The 22777-nt window shown below is 43.5% G+C and overlaps 1 protein-coding gene across 1 annotated transcript in view; it reads right to left on the bottom strand.

The window, feature by feature from the left end:
• TYR (tyrosinase) overlaps window positions 1-22777 on the bottom strand; it is a 194640-nt gene that overhangs the window by 71051 nt on the left and 100812 nt on the right. Inside the window, exon 4 of the mRNA XM_086933982.1 lies at window positions 20891-21072. Coding sequence (XP_086790108.1) covers window positions 20891-21072 — 182 coding nt within the window. The remainder of the gene's footprint in view (window positions 1-20890; window positions 21073-22777) is intronic.

Below are 22777 nucleotides of genomic sequence, written 5' to 3'. Positions count from 1 at the left end.
ACAGATGGAAAACTTAGTTTGAGACAGAGCCACTGATAACTATGGTAGCAGTGGTCCTACAGAACCCTGCTCGGGGTGCTACGAAATATTGAGCCTAAAGTGTTGTTAGATAGGAAGAAGCTTTTGTTTATCTAGTGGAAAATTCGAGGAAGAGAAAAATCAGCTCATGGAGTCAATATTTACTGTCTTGTCAGAAAGTAGGTCTGTTTGAACGAATATCCACGAATTGGCTTAGGGAGGAAAATGTGATAATATCGAAAGCTGCATGGTTAAGAATTAATTTACTTAATTTCTCAACCTTGTGGGGGGGCAACCTTGCCAAACGCATTTTTTTGCAAAATGGCTGATATATAGGACTCCACAGTTTTTACTGAAATTAAATCAGAATTGCCCGAATCAATGTTTTAGCTGCATATGGCAGACAGTGGAGGGTGGATGGGCCCACACCCAGTAAAGTCGAGTGGTAAGCCTGGCAACATTTTGGAGGACATTTATAGGTTTTTAGAAAACCAGTTGTAAATACAACTAACACAAAACCCTATGATGGCACTTATGGGTGTATGTTCAATGCCAGGCACGCCAATAAAATTTCAGAAGTTGGTATATATTGCAATGCTAGTGCCTTGGTCACCGATTCTGCAGAGATGGAGGTCTAAACATGTACCCTTATTTGCGGATTGGTGTAAGAAAATGAACAAGATTAGGTAAAGAGACTATGTTTGCGGCTAGGTCCAGCAATGTAGACATATGTTCAAAATTGGGGACCTTGGTTGGTAAAATGAGGGTTTGAAACAGTTGATACCTTGTTTGGGGTGATTTTGTCTAGTGAAGGTACATAACAATTTTATGGCATTTTATGAACATATATATATATATATATATATATATATATATATATATATATATATATATATATATATATATATATATATATATATATATAGAGTCACTGAAAAAACCATAGGTTTCAGACCAGTTATAGTTAATAATTAGCATTTAAAAAACCTATTAAATTCACTGAAAAAACCATAGGTTTCACACCAGTTATAGTTAGCAGGAAGTTTTACTCACATAAAACCATTGAAATTCCCACGTTATAGTTAGTTGGACTCACTATAACTTGCCCGTGCAATGCACTGCTGATGACGTCACATATTACATCACTCATGACATGGTCAGTGACATCACTCATGACATCACTGATGACACCATCCAGTGAATGTGTGTCTTTCTGAAAAATAAATATGTTTTATATTTGTATTTGTAAAGGTCGATGGAAGAATAAATGTTTAAATAAGTGTGTAAATGGATGTTTTTTAAATAAAATATTGATTGGTTAACTGGCTTATAAAGTGTATCTTAGTGAATACATATATTAGTGAGTAATGTTTAAATCTATACTACTATAATAAAGGAAGAACTTTCAGCATTTGAGGCGGATAAACTCGGGAACCACAGCGCCAATCCACACACCCGATACACCGTTGGAATCGTCAGGGTGTGTAGATGGTTATAGGCTATATAAATGTTAAAAAAAAAAACGTTATTTAAAAAATTTACAGTAAAAAAAAAAGTAGTCCCTCCGAAGTAGCGCCGGCCGCAACGTGCGTGCTCACGTCAGGAGCGCGGGGAGGAGCGGCGTCCAGGAGCGCGATGAGGAGCGGCGGACATGGCGCGGGGGAGGAGCCGTGACGTGAGGAGCAGCGGACAGGCCAGCGGCGGTGCGAGCAGCGGACAGGCTGGAGGAGTGGCGGCTGAGGTAAGGGTGTGGCGGACATGGCGCGGGGGAGGAGCAGTGACGTGAGGAGCAGCGGACAGGCCAGCGGCGGTGCGAGAAGCGGACAGGCGGGAGGAGCGGCGGCTGAGGTAAGGGGACCCATGTCGGGGCAGGCAAGGGACGGGCTGGGCGGGGGCCCGGGCTGCAGGAGAAAAGAGAATGATCCCATGTTTTTATGGTGAAACAGCAATCATTAACACACCTCTAGGCCAAAAAGATTAGCTATGATGTAAGCTTTCCCAGCCAATGTACACTCTGTAGAACGGATTGGTCAGCTGTACACCTCTGCAAAGAAGAACAGACATATTTAAAGCAGTATATCAGCAGCGGACAGGCGGGAGGAGCGACGGCTGAGGTAAGGGGACCCATGTCGGGGCAGGTGGGGGTCGGGGCAGGCGGGGTTCGGGGCAGGCAGGGGACAGGCCGGGCGGGGGCCCGGGCTGCTGGACAATGTCGGGGCGGGCGGGGAAGCCTGTTGCTCCCGGACAGGGTCGGGACGGGCTGCTAGTATTTATATATATGTATTAGTGTTTCACTTTGTGTATAAGTGGCTGCATGGGTTGGTGAGTAGGTACATGTATAGGTATATGGGTTATTAGATGTTTTTTTAGTATCAGTAGGAGTGTTTGTATGGTTTGATGGGGGTATTACTTATCACATAGATGCATGAATGACTAACTCTCTCTTTGTATGTGTTTTGAAGACAGCATATGTGCAGGACTGTATGGGTGGATGAGTGTGTATATGTGTGTGTTAGTGAGGGAATGACTGTCTCACTAGTGTCTTTATCAGTAACTACATATGTTTTAATCTAGTGTATGTGAGTATTGATGTATATAAGTGAGTATATGTGAGAGTGAGATATTGAAAGAGTTCCTGTTTAAATAATTATGTGTTTCTATAAGTGATTGTTTAAGAGAGTAAGTATGTGTAAGTTTCCTTAGAAGTAAGGTGGTAGTGTCTATAGCTGTATATGCAAATAAATGGATGTTCAATAGTTTACTTGCATGTGTGAGTATGTGTGAGAGTAACTTTTGGATGACTGTAGGTGTGTAACAGGATGTATAGGTGAATCACTACATATGATGAGTGAGTATATGTATGAGTGATTATATAGAACTGTTGGTGAATGAGTGGATCTGTATATAGATGGTGGAAATATTGAATTGGTTGTTGTAACTGGTATGGATATGTCCATTTTTAAAAAAAATTTAATTTCTATTTTTCAATATGTGTTTCATGGGTTACATTACAGTGAAAGGAGGTCTGTCACTCTGTCACAAAGATGGTTTCATCAGTGATGTCATGAGTGATGTCACTGACCATGTCATGAGTGATGTAATATGTGACGCCATCAGCAGTGCATTGCACCCGCAAGTTATAGTGAGTCCAACTAACTATATCGTGGGAATTTCAATGGTTTTATGCGAGTAAAACTTCCTGCTAACTATAACTGGTGTGAAACCTATGGTTTTTTCAGTGAATTTAATAGGTTTTTTAAATGCTAATTCCTAACTATAACTGGTGTGAAACCTATGTTTTTTTCAGTGAATTGCATAGGTTTTTTAAATGCTAATTCCTAACTATAACTGGTGTGAAACCTATGGTTTTTTCAGTGAATTTCATGGGTTTTTTAAATGCTAACTCCTAACTATATATAGGGCCTCAAACCTCTGAAATGTAATATTTTTTTTATAATTAATCCTATATTGTATAGTTATATAATATTTTTTTTCAATTTTTTTTACCTTGGTGCGCGCCCCGGTGTGCGCACCGGAAAGCGCAGTTTTTTGACGCGCCCCGGGGCGCGCACCGGTTAGCGTCCCGTTAGCGCTATTGCCACGAACGAAAACATGATCGTGACGTATCGCGTAGCCGCGTCCACGTGATACGCACGGCGTAAGCGCACCCGGAAGCACTCGAGCGAATACGATCGCGCAACGTAAACTTCTGACGCGCTTACGCGACGCGACCCGGGGCGTGCCCCCGGGCGCGTCGCGTAAGTGTGTCGGGTCATGTGACCTGAAAATAACACTTTTTATTGGTGCAGAACAGTTTTAGTTTCATAATGATGAAAGCCCGGGTCATGTGACCTGAAAATAACACTTTTCATTGGTTCAGGACCGTTTTTTTTCCAAATGATGAAAGACCCCACCTTTTTTCCTTATTCTGACTTTGTCCTTTGACTGAGGAAGACCTGTTTGAACATCTTTGAGAAATATTTTGTACTTTAAAATGGCTACAGTAGCAGCAGCAGCTGGAGCATCTCAGCCACCACCACCGCCAAGAGGACCACCACAACATTACATTGGTGGTCAAGAAGAGGAGGAGGAGAAAGAGGAGGAGGGGAGAAGATGGCTGCAAGAAGACAATACCCCATACAAACCAAGGCAGCACATTGTATGGGAGGTTTTTTTCTATACCAGAGGGCAAGAAGACAGTCAATGCGCCCAAGGTGACTTGCCTAATCTGTGGCATGGAACTTTCAAGGGGTAACCCAAACAAAAAATATTCTTTTGGTAATAATACCATGATTAGACACATGCAACGCAAACATCCGAAAAACTATTCTGCTGCAGAGAGGAGAGAACTGGCCAGTAACCCTCCCCAATCTTCAACCACCACCTCCAAAAGAAAGCAACCCACTCCATCGGGACCAGAGACAAGGGAGACGTTCCCTTGCATACAACCACGGTTTGGGGAATTCAGAATTACATGTATTTTTTGTGGTAAGACCATCTCCTATGGTGAACAGAGCATAAAGCTCATCCTCCTTGCTGGTGACAACCACAATTGCCCCAAAAAACCCTAATTTTTTCCCGGTTTGTTTTTTTGCTCCAGTTAAGCCATTTTGAATTCCCTGTTTTTTGTTTCTCCCCATAAAAATAACAAAAAAATATAAAATAGTTCATAAAAGCCAAAAAAAGTACAAAATGTTCAAAAAACATTAAAAAAATAAAAAAACAACAAAAAGAAGAAAAAAAAGAGCTCTTTTTAGAACTACCTCCAATTTATAAAAAAAGGCTGCATTTTTTAAAATCTCTGTCATTCTTTTTTCCAAATGGTATGCTCCCCGGTCCGCTCCCCGGTGCGCATACCGGGCGCTCCCCAGCGCAAAACGAAAAAAATAAATTTTTTTTGCCCCGCGGGGCCCTTTTATGGCCCCCACATCAAAGCTAGGGGATCAAGGGGGGTCTACTCTACCCCCTTATGGTCATTTCCCCCTTTGTTTTTGCCTCCTCTTGTGTCTCGATCTTACAGAGACACAAGATGGCGGCCGCTCCGGACTGCTTCGAATGTTTACAGACACCGGACAGCCATTCAGCTTTCCGTGCGCAAGTCGCGTAGCGTGCCCGAAGCGCTCCCCGGTGCGCGTACCGGAGCGCGGCCATAGATATATATTTTTTTTTTAACCTAAATTACTCAAAATCCACTGGAGCACATATCTTGAGACATAGCAAAGGCACATCGGGCTACCAGTCCCTACAATTTTGCCAAGTTTGGTGGAAATCCATTCAGCCGTTCGGGCTAAAAGTGAGGTCGACCGCCCTATGGAAATTAACTTGGGGAAAACACATTTTGGGACCCCCCTTTTATCTTGGCCCCCGCTTGACGAATCCCCCCCAAACTTTCAAGGAAGGACCGAAGCTCCGCGAGGCAAATTTGAGGAAATTTTCAGGCAGATTCCTCAACCGGCGCCAAAGTTATTCCCAATAGAACGTTGAGATTTTGCATTGAAAAAAATCCTAACTATAACTACCTACTGGCGACCGCCAGTAGGTGTTATATATATATATATATATATATATATATATATTGGAGGTACAGTGCTTTGCCATCATATTAGCCAAAACAGCCATTTATACATATCATATATGATATGTATAAATGGCTGTTTTGGCTAATATGATGGCAAAGCACTGTACCTCCAAAGAAAATAAATGGAAAAAAGACAAAAAAAACAACGTTTGAGCTCTTTTCCTCAACTTCACCCATAACATCCAGTTGCTAGCAGATGTCGATGCATCATTCAAGTACCTCCCACAAACGTCAACCCCTCTGCACCATGGTACAACGGTTCCATGTCAGGAAATGAAACATCAGATACCACTAAAAGTGGTAATACATGAAACTTAAATTCCTGATGATTCTTAAAATCACTTTACACCACCCTGGAGAATGTCGTAATTGTTGCCAAAGTAACCTGCAACAAGATCATCATTTGTCACCGGCCAAGGCATCCAACAGTGAAAGCTCTAATGCCACTACTCAAAATCCTCAACACATCGTCCCACCAAAGTGCATTCCAGGACTCTCTTAAAAAATATTGTGTCCTTCCTGAAAAAACCCACAAATAATCCGATGATCAAACTACCATCATCTAAACATCTCTCCTTCATAGGAATGATCATCTAGAAGGTGATTCACCTACATGAAAAGATTATTTGCAATGCCCATCTTCATTACTAACATTGCGCTCAACCACGATGCAGTGATGAGCCAACAAACGTAAAGTGGTTGATTATGCACTTTGAATCAACAAAAATGATGATCCAAATGAAATTGTTCTATATCGCTTCTCCACAGCCTTCCAAACGGACATCCACTAAGCTCTCAATGAAACTGGATGGCATTGCTCTAGGACTAGTAGACACTTGAAAATTCCTGATTTTTAACAGAGATGCCAAGCATAAACATAGGAATTTCTTTGGACACCAATTGAAAAAAGTATATTGGCTCTTCTTGCAGAGCCAGGCTGCAGAATTTTTATCTTGCAACGATTTAACAGAGGCAAAGCCCTGCTCACTATATTACCCGAGGAACACCCCACCTGGGGAAAACACATTTTGGGACCCCCCTTTTATCTTGGCCCCCGCTTGACGAATCCCCCCCAAACTTTCAAGGAAGGACTCTCGCCGTGCCAGAGCCTCGGGCCTCCTGGAGGCTCTGCACTGGCTTCCTGTCCGGAAGCGGATAATTTTTAAGACTCTTACTCTGGCACACAAAGCCTTGCACGCCTCCGGAGCAAAACACCTTCAGAAAAGGCTGGCCTTCTACCTTCCTGCCAGGTCGCTCAGGTCAGAAGCCTTGTTTCTTGCTGCGGTTCCTCGTGTGAAGAGAGCTCGCATCGGTGGCCGCTCTTTTAAATTACTAGCGCCTCAGTTGTGGAATAAACTGCCTGTGCCCCTGCGCAGCACTCCTAACTTGTTGGCTTTTAGGAAGGGGCTCAAAACCTGGCTTTTTACCTCTTAGTTTCGGGCCCTATTAGGTCTCCTTTTCTTTGTCTTTTATTTACTTTCCCTGTTGTGTTATGAGATTAGTGTGCAATTCAAAGCGTCGGGACACTCTTTCGAGTAGCCGCACGCTATACAAAACCCCGGCATAACATAACATAACATAACACCTGAAGAGCATCCTCCAAGTGGTGACATGATTAAATGTCTCAGGAGTAGGTAGACCTACATTGACCCTCCACTAGCTATCTGCATCATATTCAAAACTTTACGGCATCTGTCACAAAGAGGTCAGTACCAGCAGTGCAACGTGCTGATCAGTCAACTTCAGGCTCTCCAGTGGGTCCCATAAGACCTGCAGCAACATTACTAAGGTTTAAAACTATAAATGCAAGAAGGAGAAGATGGCATGGCTGACCTTCTCCTGCTACTGCACTGTAACCATCTGATCAAATCTGACAGACCTCATCCTTTCTCCAATTCAAAATGATATGAAATACTCATGTCTTCAATGTCCCTTGGAAGAATAGGTGCCCTCTAACAAACTCTGAGCAAGGAGAACACCATACTCCCCATAGCACCACCCAAGTAATGCTCTGGTTTGCCTATTCTGGGCTTCACCAGCCATCGGAGAGGAAGGGTGTTCACTATGAATCTAATATCAGCTGTTTAGGCAACATAAAGGGAGCAAGATGACGGCTGTGTGACAGCTGTGCGTGCCGTTCCCTCCCCCTCGAAGTTTAAAGATGATGTAAGGAAAACCACATAATGAACGAGATTTTGGAATCGGAGCAGGATATGGGCAGATTATGAGATGCACCCCATACCTGTTGACACACATTATTCGCAAGCTCTATAGTGTCTGTGCAAGTGTTCACACGCATTGGTGCAGTACGCCCCCAAAACCAACTAAGCTCACCAAGGACCGGACAGAGAGTGGAGCACCGGCTGTGGCCAGGGGGGTGGTGGGGGCGCGAGGTTCGCTTCCTTCTCGAAAGACACTGTCCGCCCACAAAAGCAAAGATACTACTCCCCCCCACGAGCAGCGAGAAGGAGGAAGAGACTAGTGCCAGACTTCAAACACGCGGGCAGCGTTCCACGGAGGAAGCAGGGAAATCTAAGCAGTCAACTGTTCCAGGGATGTTCTCTGGACACGGACCAGCCGGCAGCAAAAAATCACCCCCCAAAAGGGCTAACATCAAGACGCAGAAAAAACAAACCTATGCTGGTGAACATAATGAGCTCCAAAGCGTGCGCAATGAGATACAGGCTCAGACATTTCCTGAACATGCTGACAATGGTATTGTGCTCATAGCTTGCTGACTCCATGGCCTGGGGGGGGGAGGGGTGAATAAAATGTGTCTGCAATAAGTGACTCCAGAGAGGCAAGAAGGGAAGTTTGATTTGGGGGGTCCCATTGCACTCACCGATTCTAACACTATCATGACAGAACTGAAAACAGTGATATCTCCTGAAGGGGACAAATTTTATTCCTAATGACTGCGAATTGGATGATAGGGATCTTGATCATTCTCGAGAGCTCTACGACTGAACCTGCTACTCAGAAACCTGCTTCTGCACCGAAAAAGCGGAGGAGTACTGGGGGAAAGGCTCCTCAAGCAAGGGGGTATGAATAAGACTTTGGTAGAACTGGCCAGATGAAATAGGACTATTCAGGTATCATTCTGGAGTCAGAGGTTAAAGAGCTAGAAGAGGGCGGACCTCGTCTTGAAGCAGCCAAGTTATTCTCTGGATCAAATTCCGCCACTGAATCCTAACCCTCAATGGGATTGGTCTACTTCACCCTCAAACAGATACAAATCGACAAGAAAATAAAAGAGCTCACATGGCGACAAAGAAATTGTAGGTGGCCATAAGAAAAGGTAAGTACTGAGATTATGGAACGGACCACGGTGCTTGACGAATGGGTAGTGGTGCTGGAGGCAGGAGCCGAGACTAGCGGAAAACAAGCAACTGCGAATGAGGCCGGTATGACAGACATCATGTGGAAGCTCAATGATTTTGAGAACCGCCAGCGGCGGAATAACCTAAGGTTACTAGGCATAGCAGAAAATGCCGAAGGAGAAGAAATTCGAGGGATTTTCCTGCGGCTGCTGAAGGGGGCCTTCCGGAATTGATACATTGGGACTGGGACTCGGAAGTGCAGAGAGTGCACAGATTCCCGCTTATGTTGAAGAAACAAAGGGGAAAGAGTGATCAAAATGAAAAACCCAGGGCCACCTTGATCTTTTCTGGCAAATTTCTTCGGAGACAGGCAGTTTTTGATAAGGCCAGACCAAACCCAGATGTTTAGCTGATGGGCATACTTTTTTTTGTCAGGCTAGATTATTGCCACACAACAGTGAGGGAGAAGATGGCGGTTAAGACAGTTGATTACTTCCTTCCAGAAACTAGGCTGCAAAGTTTACTTAAATTAACCCTGTCCGCCTGAAGGTTATACACAAGGGGATGATCAGGGAGTTCACCTCAGAAATCCAGGCCCAAGAGTACCTGCAGGAAATAACGGGTGGAGGGAAATACAGCAAGAGTTCAGAAGAATTCATAGTTTCTACACAGATTCCCAATTGTTAGGATTACATGCACTTTTCTAGTGTTTTTTTTGTTCTTCTTTAAGGGGGTGATGGGCGACAATGGGCGACAGCAGGATGCAGGAGGCATTACTAAGGTTTTTGGACCTATTTTGCCCGGTTCATGGGGACGGGGAGGAAAGGGGAGGGTTGGAACCAAAATTATTTTAAAAATTCAGAAGCAAAGGTAATATTGGACGCAGGAAATTGGAACTATTGGTACTATGAAAATGGATACATGATTAAATGGGTAAGGTAAGGATTGCTTCTGTTAATATATGCAGTTTAAATAATCCCCAGAAAAAAAAGCAGAAATAATGAGGATATCCAATATTTAATGGCAGATATTGTGTGTCTCCAGGAGACCCACATAGAAGCGAGTCGTCAGAAGGTTGTGGAAGTGGTCAGTTATCCACTAATTGCCAGCACTTCCCAAGGAACACGAACACTGGGGGTAGCTATTATGACCCTGAAAGGGAGAGCCAAGTTTCCACGTTCAAGCACTGACAAATCAGGGAGATGGGCCATTACCCAATGATGTAAGAATGAATGTTAGTTTACTTTATGCTCCCTGTATGGCTCAGTACTAGACAAGCTCTGTTTGAATGGCTGAATACCGAGCTAGTAGGATGGCCATTACCGCTGATAATCTGAGCAGATTTTAATATAAATATCAAATCTCAAGGGGGTCATCTCGGGGAAAGATCATACAAGGTCACAAGCCTAAGGTGTTTAAGTCTGTAGCGCTACATGGATTATTGGATGTTTGGGCTACACATAAACCTGGAGATCCCGGCTATACTTTTTTTTCTGCCCCACAAGTTCACGTCAGACAATTATTCTTTAGTATCCCCAGCGACTGCACAGAACGGACAGATTTACAAGTATCCCAGAGTCATGTCCGGCCACAACGCACTCGAAGTAACCATACAGGCTAATCCGCCACCTGTTGCACGCTGGACTTTTGATAGGGCATTGCTCTCTGATAAAGGATATATCCAACACAAAGATTTGGATTCCCAGATTTGTCACGGAAAACAAAGGGAGTGCCCAACCAGATACTGTGTGGATTCCCTTAAAGCTGGGATAAGCGGGGAGACAAATAGATATGGCTGGGCAGTGCAGTGGAAGAACAAGAAGTTAGAACTAGATTTATATTGGGAATTAGCAGAAGCTGAAAGTCAATTAATTGCGACAATTTTAGTGGGGGACCTCAAAAAAGCAGAAGCCAGAGTCTTAGTGGGGAAATCTGCAATAACTGCTCTTTCGGCTAGAAAGACAGCTGGGAAATTCATGGTCTGGCGTAACTAATTATATGAAATTAATGAAAGGGAGGGACAGTTACTAGCCTGACGCACAAGGGAGAGGATTGCTCAGGGGGACATCTCAGAAATAAGGGATCCCATCATTGGCCTAATCTGATCCTACAGCGATCCGCAATTTAGAAGTTTTATCAACAATTATAAACAGAAGATACCTGCTATGACGATAAATAAATGGCAGAATATCTTATTGTTTTGCCTTTTGGATGACTAATTTAGGAGGAGATAGAATCTCTTGAGGCTCCAATCTCAGAGGATGAAGTAAGGGGGGGGGCAGTCAATTCTTTACTGACAGGGAAAGTGGTTGGAAGGGACTCAATAACGGGGGAATTTAAAAAAATCTTTTACCCATGGTTAAATGAGGTTATGAGAGAGATCGTCACAAGTGCCCAATCAGGGGCAGAGGCCCGGGATTCTAGGAGTTCGGCCAACATAGCGGTATTCCCAAAAAAGGACAAAACCATTAACGAGCTAGGCTCTTATAGACCCATCACGTTGATCAACAACTATATAAAAATCTACATCAAAATTCTAGCTGATGCCTTATAGAATGCCAGAGACCCTATGGGTTTAATTCTGTTAGATGCAGAGAAATCCTTTGATAGGGTCTCCTGGCCTTTTTATGGGCTATACTAGATAGAAATGGCTTAGGCATAGGCTTTAAGGCCATTCAGACGATGTATCGAAACCCAGTCGCTAGGGTTGTCGCAATGGGATGTATGTCTGACCAGATCATGATCAGCCGTGGAACTCGCCCTTACTATTTGCTTTGTATATTGACCCACTCATCAGAAAGTTCGACCAAACTAATAGTATTGCAGCAATGCATAACAAAGGGGACGGGGACACGAAGATTCTTGCTTATGTGGAAAATTTGGCCATTACAACCCCCAACCCCGCTGATGCCCTGGGAGAAAATGAAAGGGAAGCTATTCGTTTTGGACGGATTTCTGGATATATACTCAAAGTAAAACCCAATTTGGGATAAATAGCTCAGTGATGACTATCGGGTAGCTCTTAAGGTGAAATATCTTGAGGTAGATATAACAGCAGATGTGGAGAGCATTGTTGATATAAATTTAGGTCCATTACTTCGGAAGTTTAAAGTTGATCTTGCCCGAATAAATAACTTTAAATTTACACTAATGGAGAGAAGCAATGTGATTAAAATGATATTTCTCCCTAGACTTTTGTATTTTTTTTAGGGCCATTCCATAAGAGGTAGAAAGTCGTTGGTTTAAATTCCTAAATCAGATGAATTCCTGTTTTTTGTGGGCCGGTCAACGCCCCCTTAAGGCCTTAAATTCTGGACTCATTCAATAGATCGAGGGGGGTGAGCCGTTCCGAATTTCACATTGTATTACTGGGCATCGATGCTACAGCAGATGGCGACACTTTTAACAAGAGTTAAAGCAGGTTCAGTGGGGGGGATTCGGTGACTATTTATGAATTAGTAATGGGCATTGAAGCTAGAGGATGTCTTTTATGACAGATGAAATATGGCTATTTTAAAAGGGTTAGATTTAAGGTTTTGATGGGAGCATTCAAGGTATGGACAACTGCCCGGAAGAAATATGGATTAGGTCGGGTGAATAGCTATACTCCTCTGTATGATAATGTCTTACTACCTGACATCTTCGAAGATGGATATATGAAACAGTGGGATCAGATGGGGTTGAGGAAGATAGACGACCTGGTAGATGAAGGAGGGATTCTATCCTTTGATACAATTAAGGATAAGTCAGGGATTGTTAATACCCACTTTTTGATGTACCAACAAGTAAGGCCTTTGTTGGTTAAAAAGTCAGGGGGAAGAGCTGCTTTTTTTCTTGTGTCACTCGTTGATTTACTGTTAAAATCTCCACCTTCATTAGCTATCTTGTATAAATTATTAAATAAAGAAATAGCGGATGATCTCACGAAACACACGACTTGCTGGTCAGAGCTTTTGCAAGTTGGGACGAGAGAATGCGAGGATTCTTTATATCTGGCTCAGACATCATTTATTGCTGCTAATTTACAGATGCAGTGTTGACAAACTTGGTTTAATCTTTACATCACCCCGGCGAAGATTGTAAAGTGGGGGGGAGGGGAAATCTGCAGGCACTCGTCGTCCGCGTTGTGGCTGCAGCTCCGGATCAGCCGAAAAGCCAGGTCTTGGGGCTCTTCCTGAAGGTGTGCAGATTAGGAGAGCGTCTGATGTTGACTGGGAGCTCGTTCCAGGCCTTTGCTGCGAAGTAGGAGAAGGCTCTTCCACCTGCTCTGGTTATGTGGAAGCGGATATTTAAAAAAATATATTTTTAAAAAATCAACAAAGCGATGAGGATGTGAGGGCAGGTAAGCAGTTGAATTGCTGCTTTAAAATCAAGATTGAAAAGAAGAGATTGAAAAAAACAGCATTATCGCTGATTTTGTAGCACGACTAGACAGTGGATTGGTTTCCTCATATTCCTGCTTGCGGGGCATTGTTGATTGTTCTTAATTCGACGTGCTGATCGTGGCTAAATAGTGCATCATTAATGGTGATCTCATTTGTGACCACTGCCTGGGCATAAATTAAACAAAGAATCAAATTATCCGTTTCAGAAAAGTTTCTGCGGGGATCAGAGTCAACCTATGTGGCAATAACGAATCCCATTTACCGGTTAATTCCCTCCCTCGTAGGGTATAATTATATCTCACCATTCCATTGCGCACACACTCTAATTGTCGCACAGGATTGCAGATTCCTTTCCTTCTCAAAAGAGCACACTGCATCCACGGATCAGACAACAACGAGAACGCGCCATAACCGCTGCCGCCCACAGGTTATTCCAGACGCCTCCGACTCATAAATATGGTACTTGATGAATAATACACCCTCATTAACCTTGCAGCCAAGTCATCCCGTCCAACATACCACGCACCACCGGCCTTATTACTTCTGCAATAAAAACATCCCCCAGCAGACAATTTTCATTCATTTTCTGTGCGGCTGTCACAGAATTAGATGTTGAGGAAATGGAGCAAAAACACCGGCTTCTGTTTCTACATTTTAGAAATATTCCTTAGTTCATCTCCATTTCTTATTGCATTTCATTTTATATTGATATTGTGTCATATTTCTTTAGTGCAATTTTTATGTTCAATAAAGTTCCTTTGAAACGTAAAAAATTTTCCTCGGTGCATTCCTTCTGTTCGTTACCAAAAGCAGACAAAACATCGCTAGCAAATGGTTCATAGGCCACATTTTTTAAACACAATTATTATTACAGTCCCTGCCTTACTGCTGACAGTAGTCAAGACAGCTAGAAATATTTTCATACGTACCAACAGCTTCAAAAATGACATACTTCATTATTTAAACCATATTCTTATATATTATTATTTGTATTCATATATTGAAGTACATACTTTAATGAGGAAAATACTCAGATCCAGTCTTTAAATACGTTCTGTACTTTGGCTGTGGAGTAAACTTGTTTTTGTGCCGAGGGTTAGAAGGCGAGTCAGGGATGGTGCAAGGCTCCTCAAGGTGTGCTTAGGTCAGGGTTGCTGTGGCTAGATTAATCTGAAAGTGGCGGAGAACAAATGTTTGCCCTGAAATGCAACATGCAAGCAGGTGAAGGGAGCAAGTCCTTCCTGCAAGGGGATTTAGAGGTATGCTACCCACCAGAAAGAACATATTCTCGAACTTTCTGAGTTCTGATGGGGTACTCCTGCAATACTCCAATGAATTCTGGAGAGAGGAGTTGGCCTAATGGCTAGGGCGGTCGACCTCGAATCTGGGGAACTGGGTTCGTTCGAGTCTCTGCAATGACGCTGAACATCCTGTGATTCCAGGCAAATCACTTAGTCTCCCTGTGCCTAACAAAAATGAATGTGTCCTCATGTAATGCAACTGGTGCTCTGTAAAGCGCTCTAATACCCGATTTGTGTCAAGTTTGCGCTATATAAAGCTATGTAAAAAAAAAAAAACATTCAATGAGTGCCAAACAAGCTTACCACTTTCTTCACCCTGAGATGACATGGATTCACCCTTCCCTAGAAAACTTTTGAAAAATGGTGTCAACGCTATTCATTTTTAATGCACAATTTCCCCTAAACAGTGGACAAAAACATTGGTATTAGAAACCTTTCAAAAGGATCTGGGTTGCAAATGCGCACAGCATATAATTTTTAAAAATGTATCCTCTATCCGTCTTCCATCTATAATTTCATTCCAATTTTCTTCAGCCCTTTCAAGTATATTCCTATTTAATGACTGATCCATCTACACGGAAGGGGCGGGCTAGGTTGAAAATTTAGAAGCTGTGCAGAACTCAAAAACCTAGGTTGTAGACAGCAGAGGTAGGTATATTTAAAAGGCTTATAAAAGCATCAGATCCATTTAAGTTGCAGAGAACTGAAAGGTTAAGGTGGCAGATAGACTACACCAATGTTACAGGTGCAGGCTTAGACAATATTACTTTATAGTCTTAAAAATCTTCATCAAAGTAAACGAAATGCTGCCACACGAAACAAAATAGCAGCTGTGATAAATAGGGTTGTTGGTTGACTGGGGTGTGAGTCCTGGTCAAGCAACAGCCACAATCCCTGCAGGGCGAACCATCAAATTTCACTAAATTAATCTGTGCTCAATTCTGAGTAGCTTGGCACAAAACGCAGGCAGACTTAACTTAGAGCCAATGTGTAAAGTATTTATGAAGCACACAAACAGTAAAAGTAAAAAAACACAATAAAAATCCCAAACCAATTTAGAAAAAGAGTTCATTTTAATAAATTATTTCATACCAAAATGACAAAAATCCAACCAGTAGAACTGGTGTTATGAATTTATGTTTTTACCGAAAACTAGTGCATAAAAGATCAAAGTGTCAACTGTAGACATCTAGCCCCACTAGACTGTGACAAACTCACAAGATAAGGCTATCTGCAATAGGGATCAGTTTGGATACAAGAAGTGGACTGGGCCCAAGTCAGTACCTTCGAATTTAGAAAAATTCTTGAATAAAATGTTCTGAGCAGGTATAGCGTACAAGGCTGTGGGAGGTGTCTGAGGAGGGCGCGTCATCATCGGATGGCCTTAGGTCGAAGCCAGGGTGAAGATTTCTATGCTCCGACTTAGTTGCCAAAATGGATGTTGTAGATCTCTAGCAGGACGAAGCAGAGGGCTGTAGCCGAAGACAGTTCCACAAGGTCGGATAACATTTTGGTGAATGAACGCTGAAAAGGATTTGAAACTGCAATGTTAACCTAATTGGCAAAGTACCTAGGGCGGATAGGCGACCAGGCTGGTCCCAGTCTCCTCCTGGTTGTCAGAGCAGTTTGTAGCTAAATTTGGTCTGTCCTCAATTTTGGAAATTGGCCATCTGGGAATCTTTAGCACCACAACCAAGGGTCCAGGACTAGTGGGACACCTCTTGGGCATTCAGGGACCAATCAGTATGGGTCCAGGTGTGGTTTTAGGATGGTGGGAGCCTTGTATGTCCCTGTGATGATGAACAGAAGGCCAGCACACTAGCACTTTTAGGCACTTTTGGTAGTCCTTGGTGCAGATGAAAATGTAGGGCTCAACTGCAGGGCAAGGCAGGCTCCAGGAAGAAAGGCAGTCTTTCTAGGTATAGCAGCAGTCTGCCATATTGCATAGCAGGTCACACCAGCAGGCAGTCCTCTAAGAGTCCTTCTGCAGGCCCACTACTTTACTGAAGTGTGGGACTGGAGGTCCTATTTTCATACCCCAGGGCTCTTCTCCTGGAAGGTGGGAGATGGAAAGGTTCTTTGAAGGGCATGGAATTTCCAGAGTTTCCTCCCCAGGCTCCAAGCTGGCTCCAGCGACAATACAAGGGTGCTAAGCCATTTGTGTGAAGGCAGAGCACAGACTATTCAGTTGTAAGTGGGGCGGTGCTCAGCTCCGCCCCAATCCTGCCAGCATATGGCCCATTAAGGCACACCTAATCCATCTATTTTGTGATGGTCTGGGAGGAATTCACACAGTGTAACCGTCGGCTGCACACAGCCATGTGACCCAAGACAGGCTGCAGGGACACAGGGCTAGAAGCAGGAAAATGTCAACTTTCTAACAGTGGCACTTTCCAAATTGTAATGAAAAAAATGACTTTCCCAATAGAGAGGTTTAGTATTACTATTTCATAGATACCAAACATGACACATCTACCTGCTCCCAATTAGGAATACAGCTCATTACATGTAATAAGGAATCCCCAGTGGTATCTGTTAGGAGGGGTAAGCCTCAAAGTACTGAAAAACAAATGTAGGTATTTTTTACTACTAGCATCTGTAAAACTTAAACATACATTTCTGACCTTTTTTATCGCTCAGCACCCTGCCCTATGGGTTACATTAACCTACTTAGGAGTGACTTACATTTAATAAAAGGGGGAGTTTAAGGCTTGGCAAGGAGGGTCAATGCCAAGTCCACATGGCAGTGTAAAACTGCATTCAGGATGCAATGGCAGGCTTAAGACATATTTTAAAGTGCTACTTAAGTGGGTGGCGCAATGCGTGCTGCAGGCCCATTGGTAACATTTAATTTATTGGCTCTGGGTATATGATATAGCACTCTACAAGGGACTATTAAGTAAATTCAATATGCCAATTAGGTATGTGCCAATCAAACCATGGTTTGGGGCGTGAGTTCAAGCACTTTCGCACTGGTTAGCAGTGGTAAACTGCACAGAGTCCTATGACCAACAAAAACGAATTTCGGCAAAAGTTGGAATTAAGAAGCAAAAGGTTTGAGGAGGACCCTGCAGAGAGGGTAAAGTCTAAGAGCAGCCATAGCAGAAAGTGGCTTTTACCATAAAGAAGACAACAGAAATGACTCTTACCAACTTAAGATGCCAAAACTGGATTTCTAAGTGTCCAAATAATATATACCTTTGGATAAATAAACATTTCCTGTGTCTAAGTACCTCTAGAACTGAGATCTTAATAGTTTGCAACTCCAATGGTAACATTAACAATTGTGGGCATGATATGATACCAACTCCTAAAATGAAATCATTTTTAATTATAGCCAAATGCATAAGGTAGTCAAAAACCCCATCTTCTGACTAGAAGCAGGAAAATGTCAACTTTCTAACAGTGGCACTTTCCAAATTGTAATGAAAAAAAATGACTTTCCCAATAGAGAGGTTTAGTATTACTATTTCATAGATACCAAACATGACACATCTACCTGCTCCCAATTAGGAATACAGCTCATTACATGTAATAAGGAATCCCCAATGGTATCTGTTAGGAGGGGTAAGCCTCAAAGTACTGAAAAACAAATGTAGGTATTTTTTACTACTAGCATCTGTAAAACTTAAACATACATTTCTGACCTTTTTTATCGCTCAGCACCCTGCCCTATGGGTTACATTAACCTACTTAGGAGTGACTTACATTTAATAAAAGGGGGAGTTTAAGGCTTGGCAAGGAGGGTCAATGCCAAGTCCACATGGCAGTGTAAAACTGCATTCAAGATGCAATGGCAGGCTTAAGACATATTTTAAAGTGCTACTTAAGTGGGTGGCGCAATGCGTGCTGCAGGCCCACTGGTAACATTTAATTTATTGGCTCTGGGTATATGATATAGCACTCTACAAGAAAGATTTTACTGCTCCTTCACGAGTTACCCGATAGATTTGTTTATGAATGATAACTAGATTGAGCAACCTGAAAATGCAAATCACCAGATTTCAATAGGTCCAGAATCATACAGACTGGTCATAAATCGAAAAGACGTCATCATTCAACAATTTCATTGAAATCCCTTAACTTGCTCCCAGTCGAGACAATGATCACTTTCAAAATGTAGTGCACAATGTAAAAAAAAATGTAAATTTAGTGCTTATATAGCGCAGGTATCACCCCCGAAAGGGTCTCAAGGCGCTGTACACATACCGCTGTGGAACCCTTCCTGGCCTTTCCCTGTGAAGTGCCCACTCCTGGGCACCCCCAAGGTGAAGCAAGGCATCCTAGCACTTTGGGGCCATTGCACATGGTCTCTTGAATCACAGCCAAGGGTAACTTAAAAAAATTAGCAACTCACCTTGCTATAACAAGAGTTTCATAACAGTCAAACATTTCGAAACACCTCCAACATGGATTCAAGTACCAGACAAAATGGAGGCTGACTGAAACTATAGAACATTCTAAACCCTTCTTTGAGATTAAGGAAGCGATCATATAAATGTACTGTCTCCCCTTTCAGACCTACTGTTACTAACCAACATGCAAGCCCAAGCATGATCTATTACATTGACACAGCCTTACAATCTTTGCTGTACAAGTTTGGTTCCAGACGGATACAATAGAAAGAGAAAGGCAAGTTAACACTCCCATCACTAATCAAGGGGCCCAAATTGAAGAGATTTACTTCACTGTTATGACCACAGTGATTTAAGGCAATGTCATGAAAGCACACAATGCTTTTAGATATGCCTCAGTCTATTCATCTCCATCAACGGCTCAGCTTCTACACAGTTCCCCTAAATTTGCTGGCTATCCTCCGACACGCCCTACACGGGTACCCCCTACACGGGTTCCATTGGGAAACTCCATGACGTTCACCAGTAAATCTACCATGACATTCCTTCAACAACATGATAAGCTACTTAACACGTGCAGAAATCAGCTTTGTTCTGGAATTCTTGGAAGTGGCCAAAAGGTAACACATTAGCAAAACATGATACTCAGCAAATTAATAAGTACCAAATAGTGTACACCCACAGTATCCAAACTTGCGAACATATTATAACTTGTATTTTAAAGTGCATTCGCAGCCATGAGTATATATCAATGAATAAATGATAATATTAAACTGATACCCCTCTTGTTGTACCCACCAGTCACCTCCAAGGACCTCTCTGAGGCCACAGTTCATCCTTTAAGCGTGAGCAGAAGAGAATACAATAGCTTTCTCCTTAAGTATATGTGATAGTTCATTTTCATTTAATTTAAAATTTAAGGCATTGCTTCCATATTTTCATTCTTCCTTTTTGTGACCTATGCTTGCAATATAAAATAAAATGTAACATTAGTATCCAGCTTTCCTTGGCCAGAATTACTGGCTTTGCGAGTGCTTATTATCTGTAGTAATCAAAATAATTTATGTCTAGCTCATGCCGAAGTCAACAATCTCTAAACAATCCAAAACATACCAAGAATAGTTGCAAAAGGGAAAAAAGCTCTATTTGCTCGATTTTGGAGCCTATGCACCAGCATCAGTGTCACCCCAGAAATTTGAAGTTGGAACATCGAGGACACGAAATATTATAGGCAAACAACTGAAGGACAAAATATCAGAAGGGAAGTATAGTTTTTAGTTAGCTTACTCCATATCTAGTTTCCTTGATGATCTATATATCTTGAAAGTGCACTGATGTGGACTAAATACCAGTGAATCTATACTTCCTCTATAAGCACTTACCTTTCGATATTCTGTCCCTCAATATTCGTTCCACAATATTACTGCATCTCCATATTCCCAGCCTCAATATTCTGTAGTACAATCCCAGCATCAAGGACATATATTAGGGCCAGTCAATGTCTTATCCATATTTACCCTTCAACGTATTCCCATTTGCACAACTCCTTGCATATCCAATTTACATTTTGTACGACGTCTAGCCTGCATATTAATACATTGGGCAGACAAACTATGTGTAGTACTGTCACCTAAGCCTAAAATAAAATATGCAACTCATCATTAAAACACCCTTGTGAGTGAATCATGTAGAGATATGGTTAGGGGAACAATCTGGCTGTCCTCCAAAATGGGTTTTATGCTGAAAGAGAAGAAGGGCCTTGGTCTGAGCATGATCTGTCAAAGAATCATGCCCAAAGACCTACTACACAACATCAAACCTGTAATAGAAACATGAACATCAAGGTGACTAATTTGGGTTCACCCCACAAACTTGTCAAGCATTTTCTAGAGTGCGTTGATTTGTAAACTGTTGCTAAATCAGTGTATCTTACCTGGCTCTACTAAATATTCATATTCATATCCCAAGTCTCTTGATGGGAGGAAATATTCACCATTCGTGGCCAGTGGAATGAAGGGAACCATAAAGTAGTCCCGATTGTGCCCAATGGGAGCACTTGCTTCCGGAAAAACTTCTAATAATGGCTGGTGTCTTCTGAGCCATTGTTCAAAGATACTGCAAGAGGAAGTAAAACGATTCCATAGGTAAATTAATACAAAATATACCATTGTATTTCAAAGTTGTATAAAATGGCGACATTTGTAAGAGGTTCTAAATTCTGCTTATCTCGGTCTTATGTGGTCTTACATCTTATTATTGGTTTTAAGTTACAATGTTTAGACTGGAGACAAAACTCTTCTTTAGACAGAACACATTCTCCTACCATACTTACACTTGAGGACTGTTAGATTTTAGCTTCTAGTATAGATCCTAGTCCAGGAAATACCCACAGTGTCAATTCTAATACATAAAGCCTGGTTCAGGGTAGCCCGCTCCCCACCTCGCTCGCTGCTGCTCCTCTGTGCCACCGTGCTGTTTCCCAGCTACTATTGCCTCCCCTCCAGTGCCATTGTTGTAACTTTAGTTTGCTCTTGTTTTCTCTCCCCCTGTGTCCTGCGATCTGCTGTGCCCGCTCCCGCTGTTTTCTTTTCCCGCTGCTGCCTTCCCCTACGGGCCGCCCCCTTAGCGCCCATTCGCTGCCCCGCTCCCACCTCCCAGCTGCTCCTCCCTCCCTTAACCCCTTATATGGAGGCCCCGCGCGCGTGCCGAAAACATGCCCGTCCTCGCTTGGACCGCGCCCAGCGCCAGGGCCCCTGGCCCCCGCGAACGCCTCGATGCCCGCCTCCGCTACGGCTCCAGCACCCTCCACGCACTCAACACTGGTCAATCACGTACCTGCTGCCTGGCCATCCCGAAACTCACCCAAGGATCCTTCTCCTGCCGGAATTGCAACTTCACCAGCATCCGGCCCGCCAACCCACCCACAGAAGAACCCAACTTCCACTGATGCATCCTGCTCAACACCCACTCCGCCCACAAACACGACGTCGAACTCTGGGACCTACTCGACACCAACGCCCCAGACGTCGCCTTCCTGACGGAGACCTGGCTGACCCCCTCCTCAGCACCTGACATCGCCATAGCCATCCCAGAATGATACAAGATCACCCGCTCAAGGACCACACCAATGGAACAGGAGAAGGAATCGCCATTGTCCACAGGAACGCTTGCAGTCTCGACCAACACCGGCGACACCTTAAGCACCGCCGAACATCTGCACTTCCACATCCACACCGACTCAAACACCACCCTCAGAAGAACCCTCATCTACAGACCCCCCAGACTCCGACCGCAGTTCAGCGACTCCATCACCAACCTCGTCAGCACACACGCCCTCACCTCTAAGGACTACATCCTCCTCGGGGACCTGAACTACCTCGAGAACAACAACGACACCAACACCAACTCCTCCACCCTGATCGGCAACCTATGACTCAGACAACTCGTCACAGCATCAACACACTCCGCCGGCCACACGCTTGAACCCATCTTCTCTGTGAGCACCCACGTCTTCTTTCGACCGCACCACCGAACTCCACTGGACCAACCACCGCTGCATCCACTTCACCGTCCGGAAACCCACCATACACCACCGCACCCGGCAGAAGCCTCGCCGCAGCTGGGGCAAGATCACCGAGGACCAGCTAACCGCCGCCCTCGCCCAGAGCCCACCCCCAGACCCGACCAACCCCGATGCAGCAGCCCGCAGCCTCAGACAATGGATAAACGACTGCGCCAACACCCTCGCCCCGCTCAAGAAGCCCGCCAACACCCACACCAGCAAGAGAGCCATCTGGTTCAACGAAGACCTCCAGGGCTC

This window comes from Lissotriton vulgaris, chromosome 8 (assembly GCF_964263255.1).
Source record: "Lissotriton vulgaris chromosome 8, aLisVul1.2, whole genome shotgun sequence".
NCBI classification, from domain to species: Eukaryota; Metazoa; Chordata; class Amphibia; order Caudata; family Salamandridae; genus Lissotriton; species Lissotriton vulgaris.
This window is presented reverse-complemented; position numbering and strand designations above follow the sequence as displayed.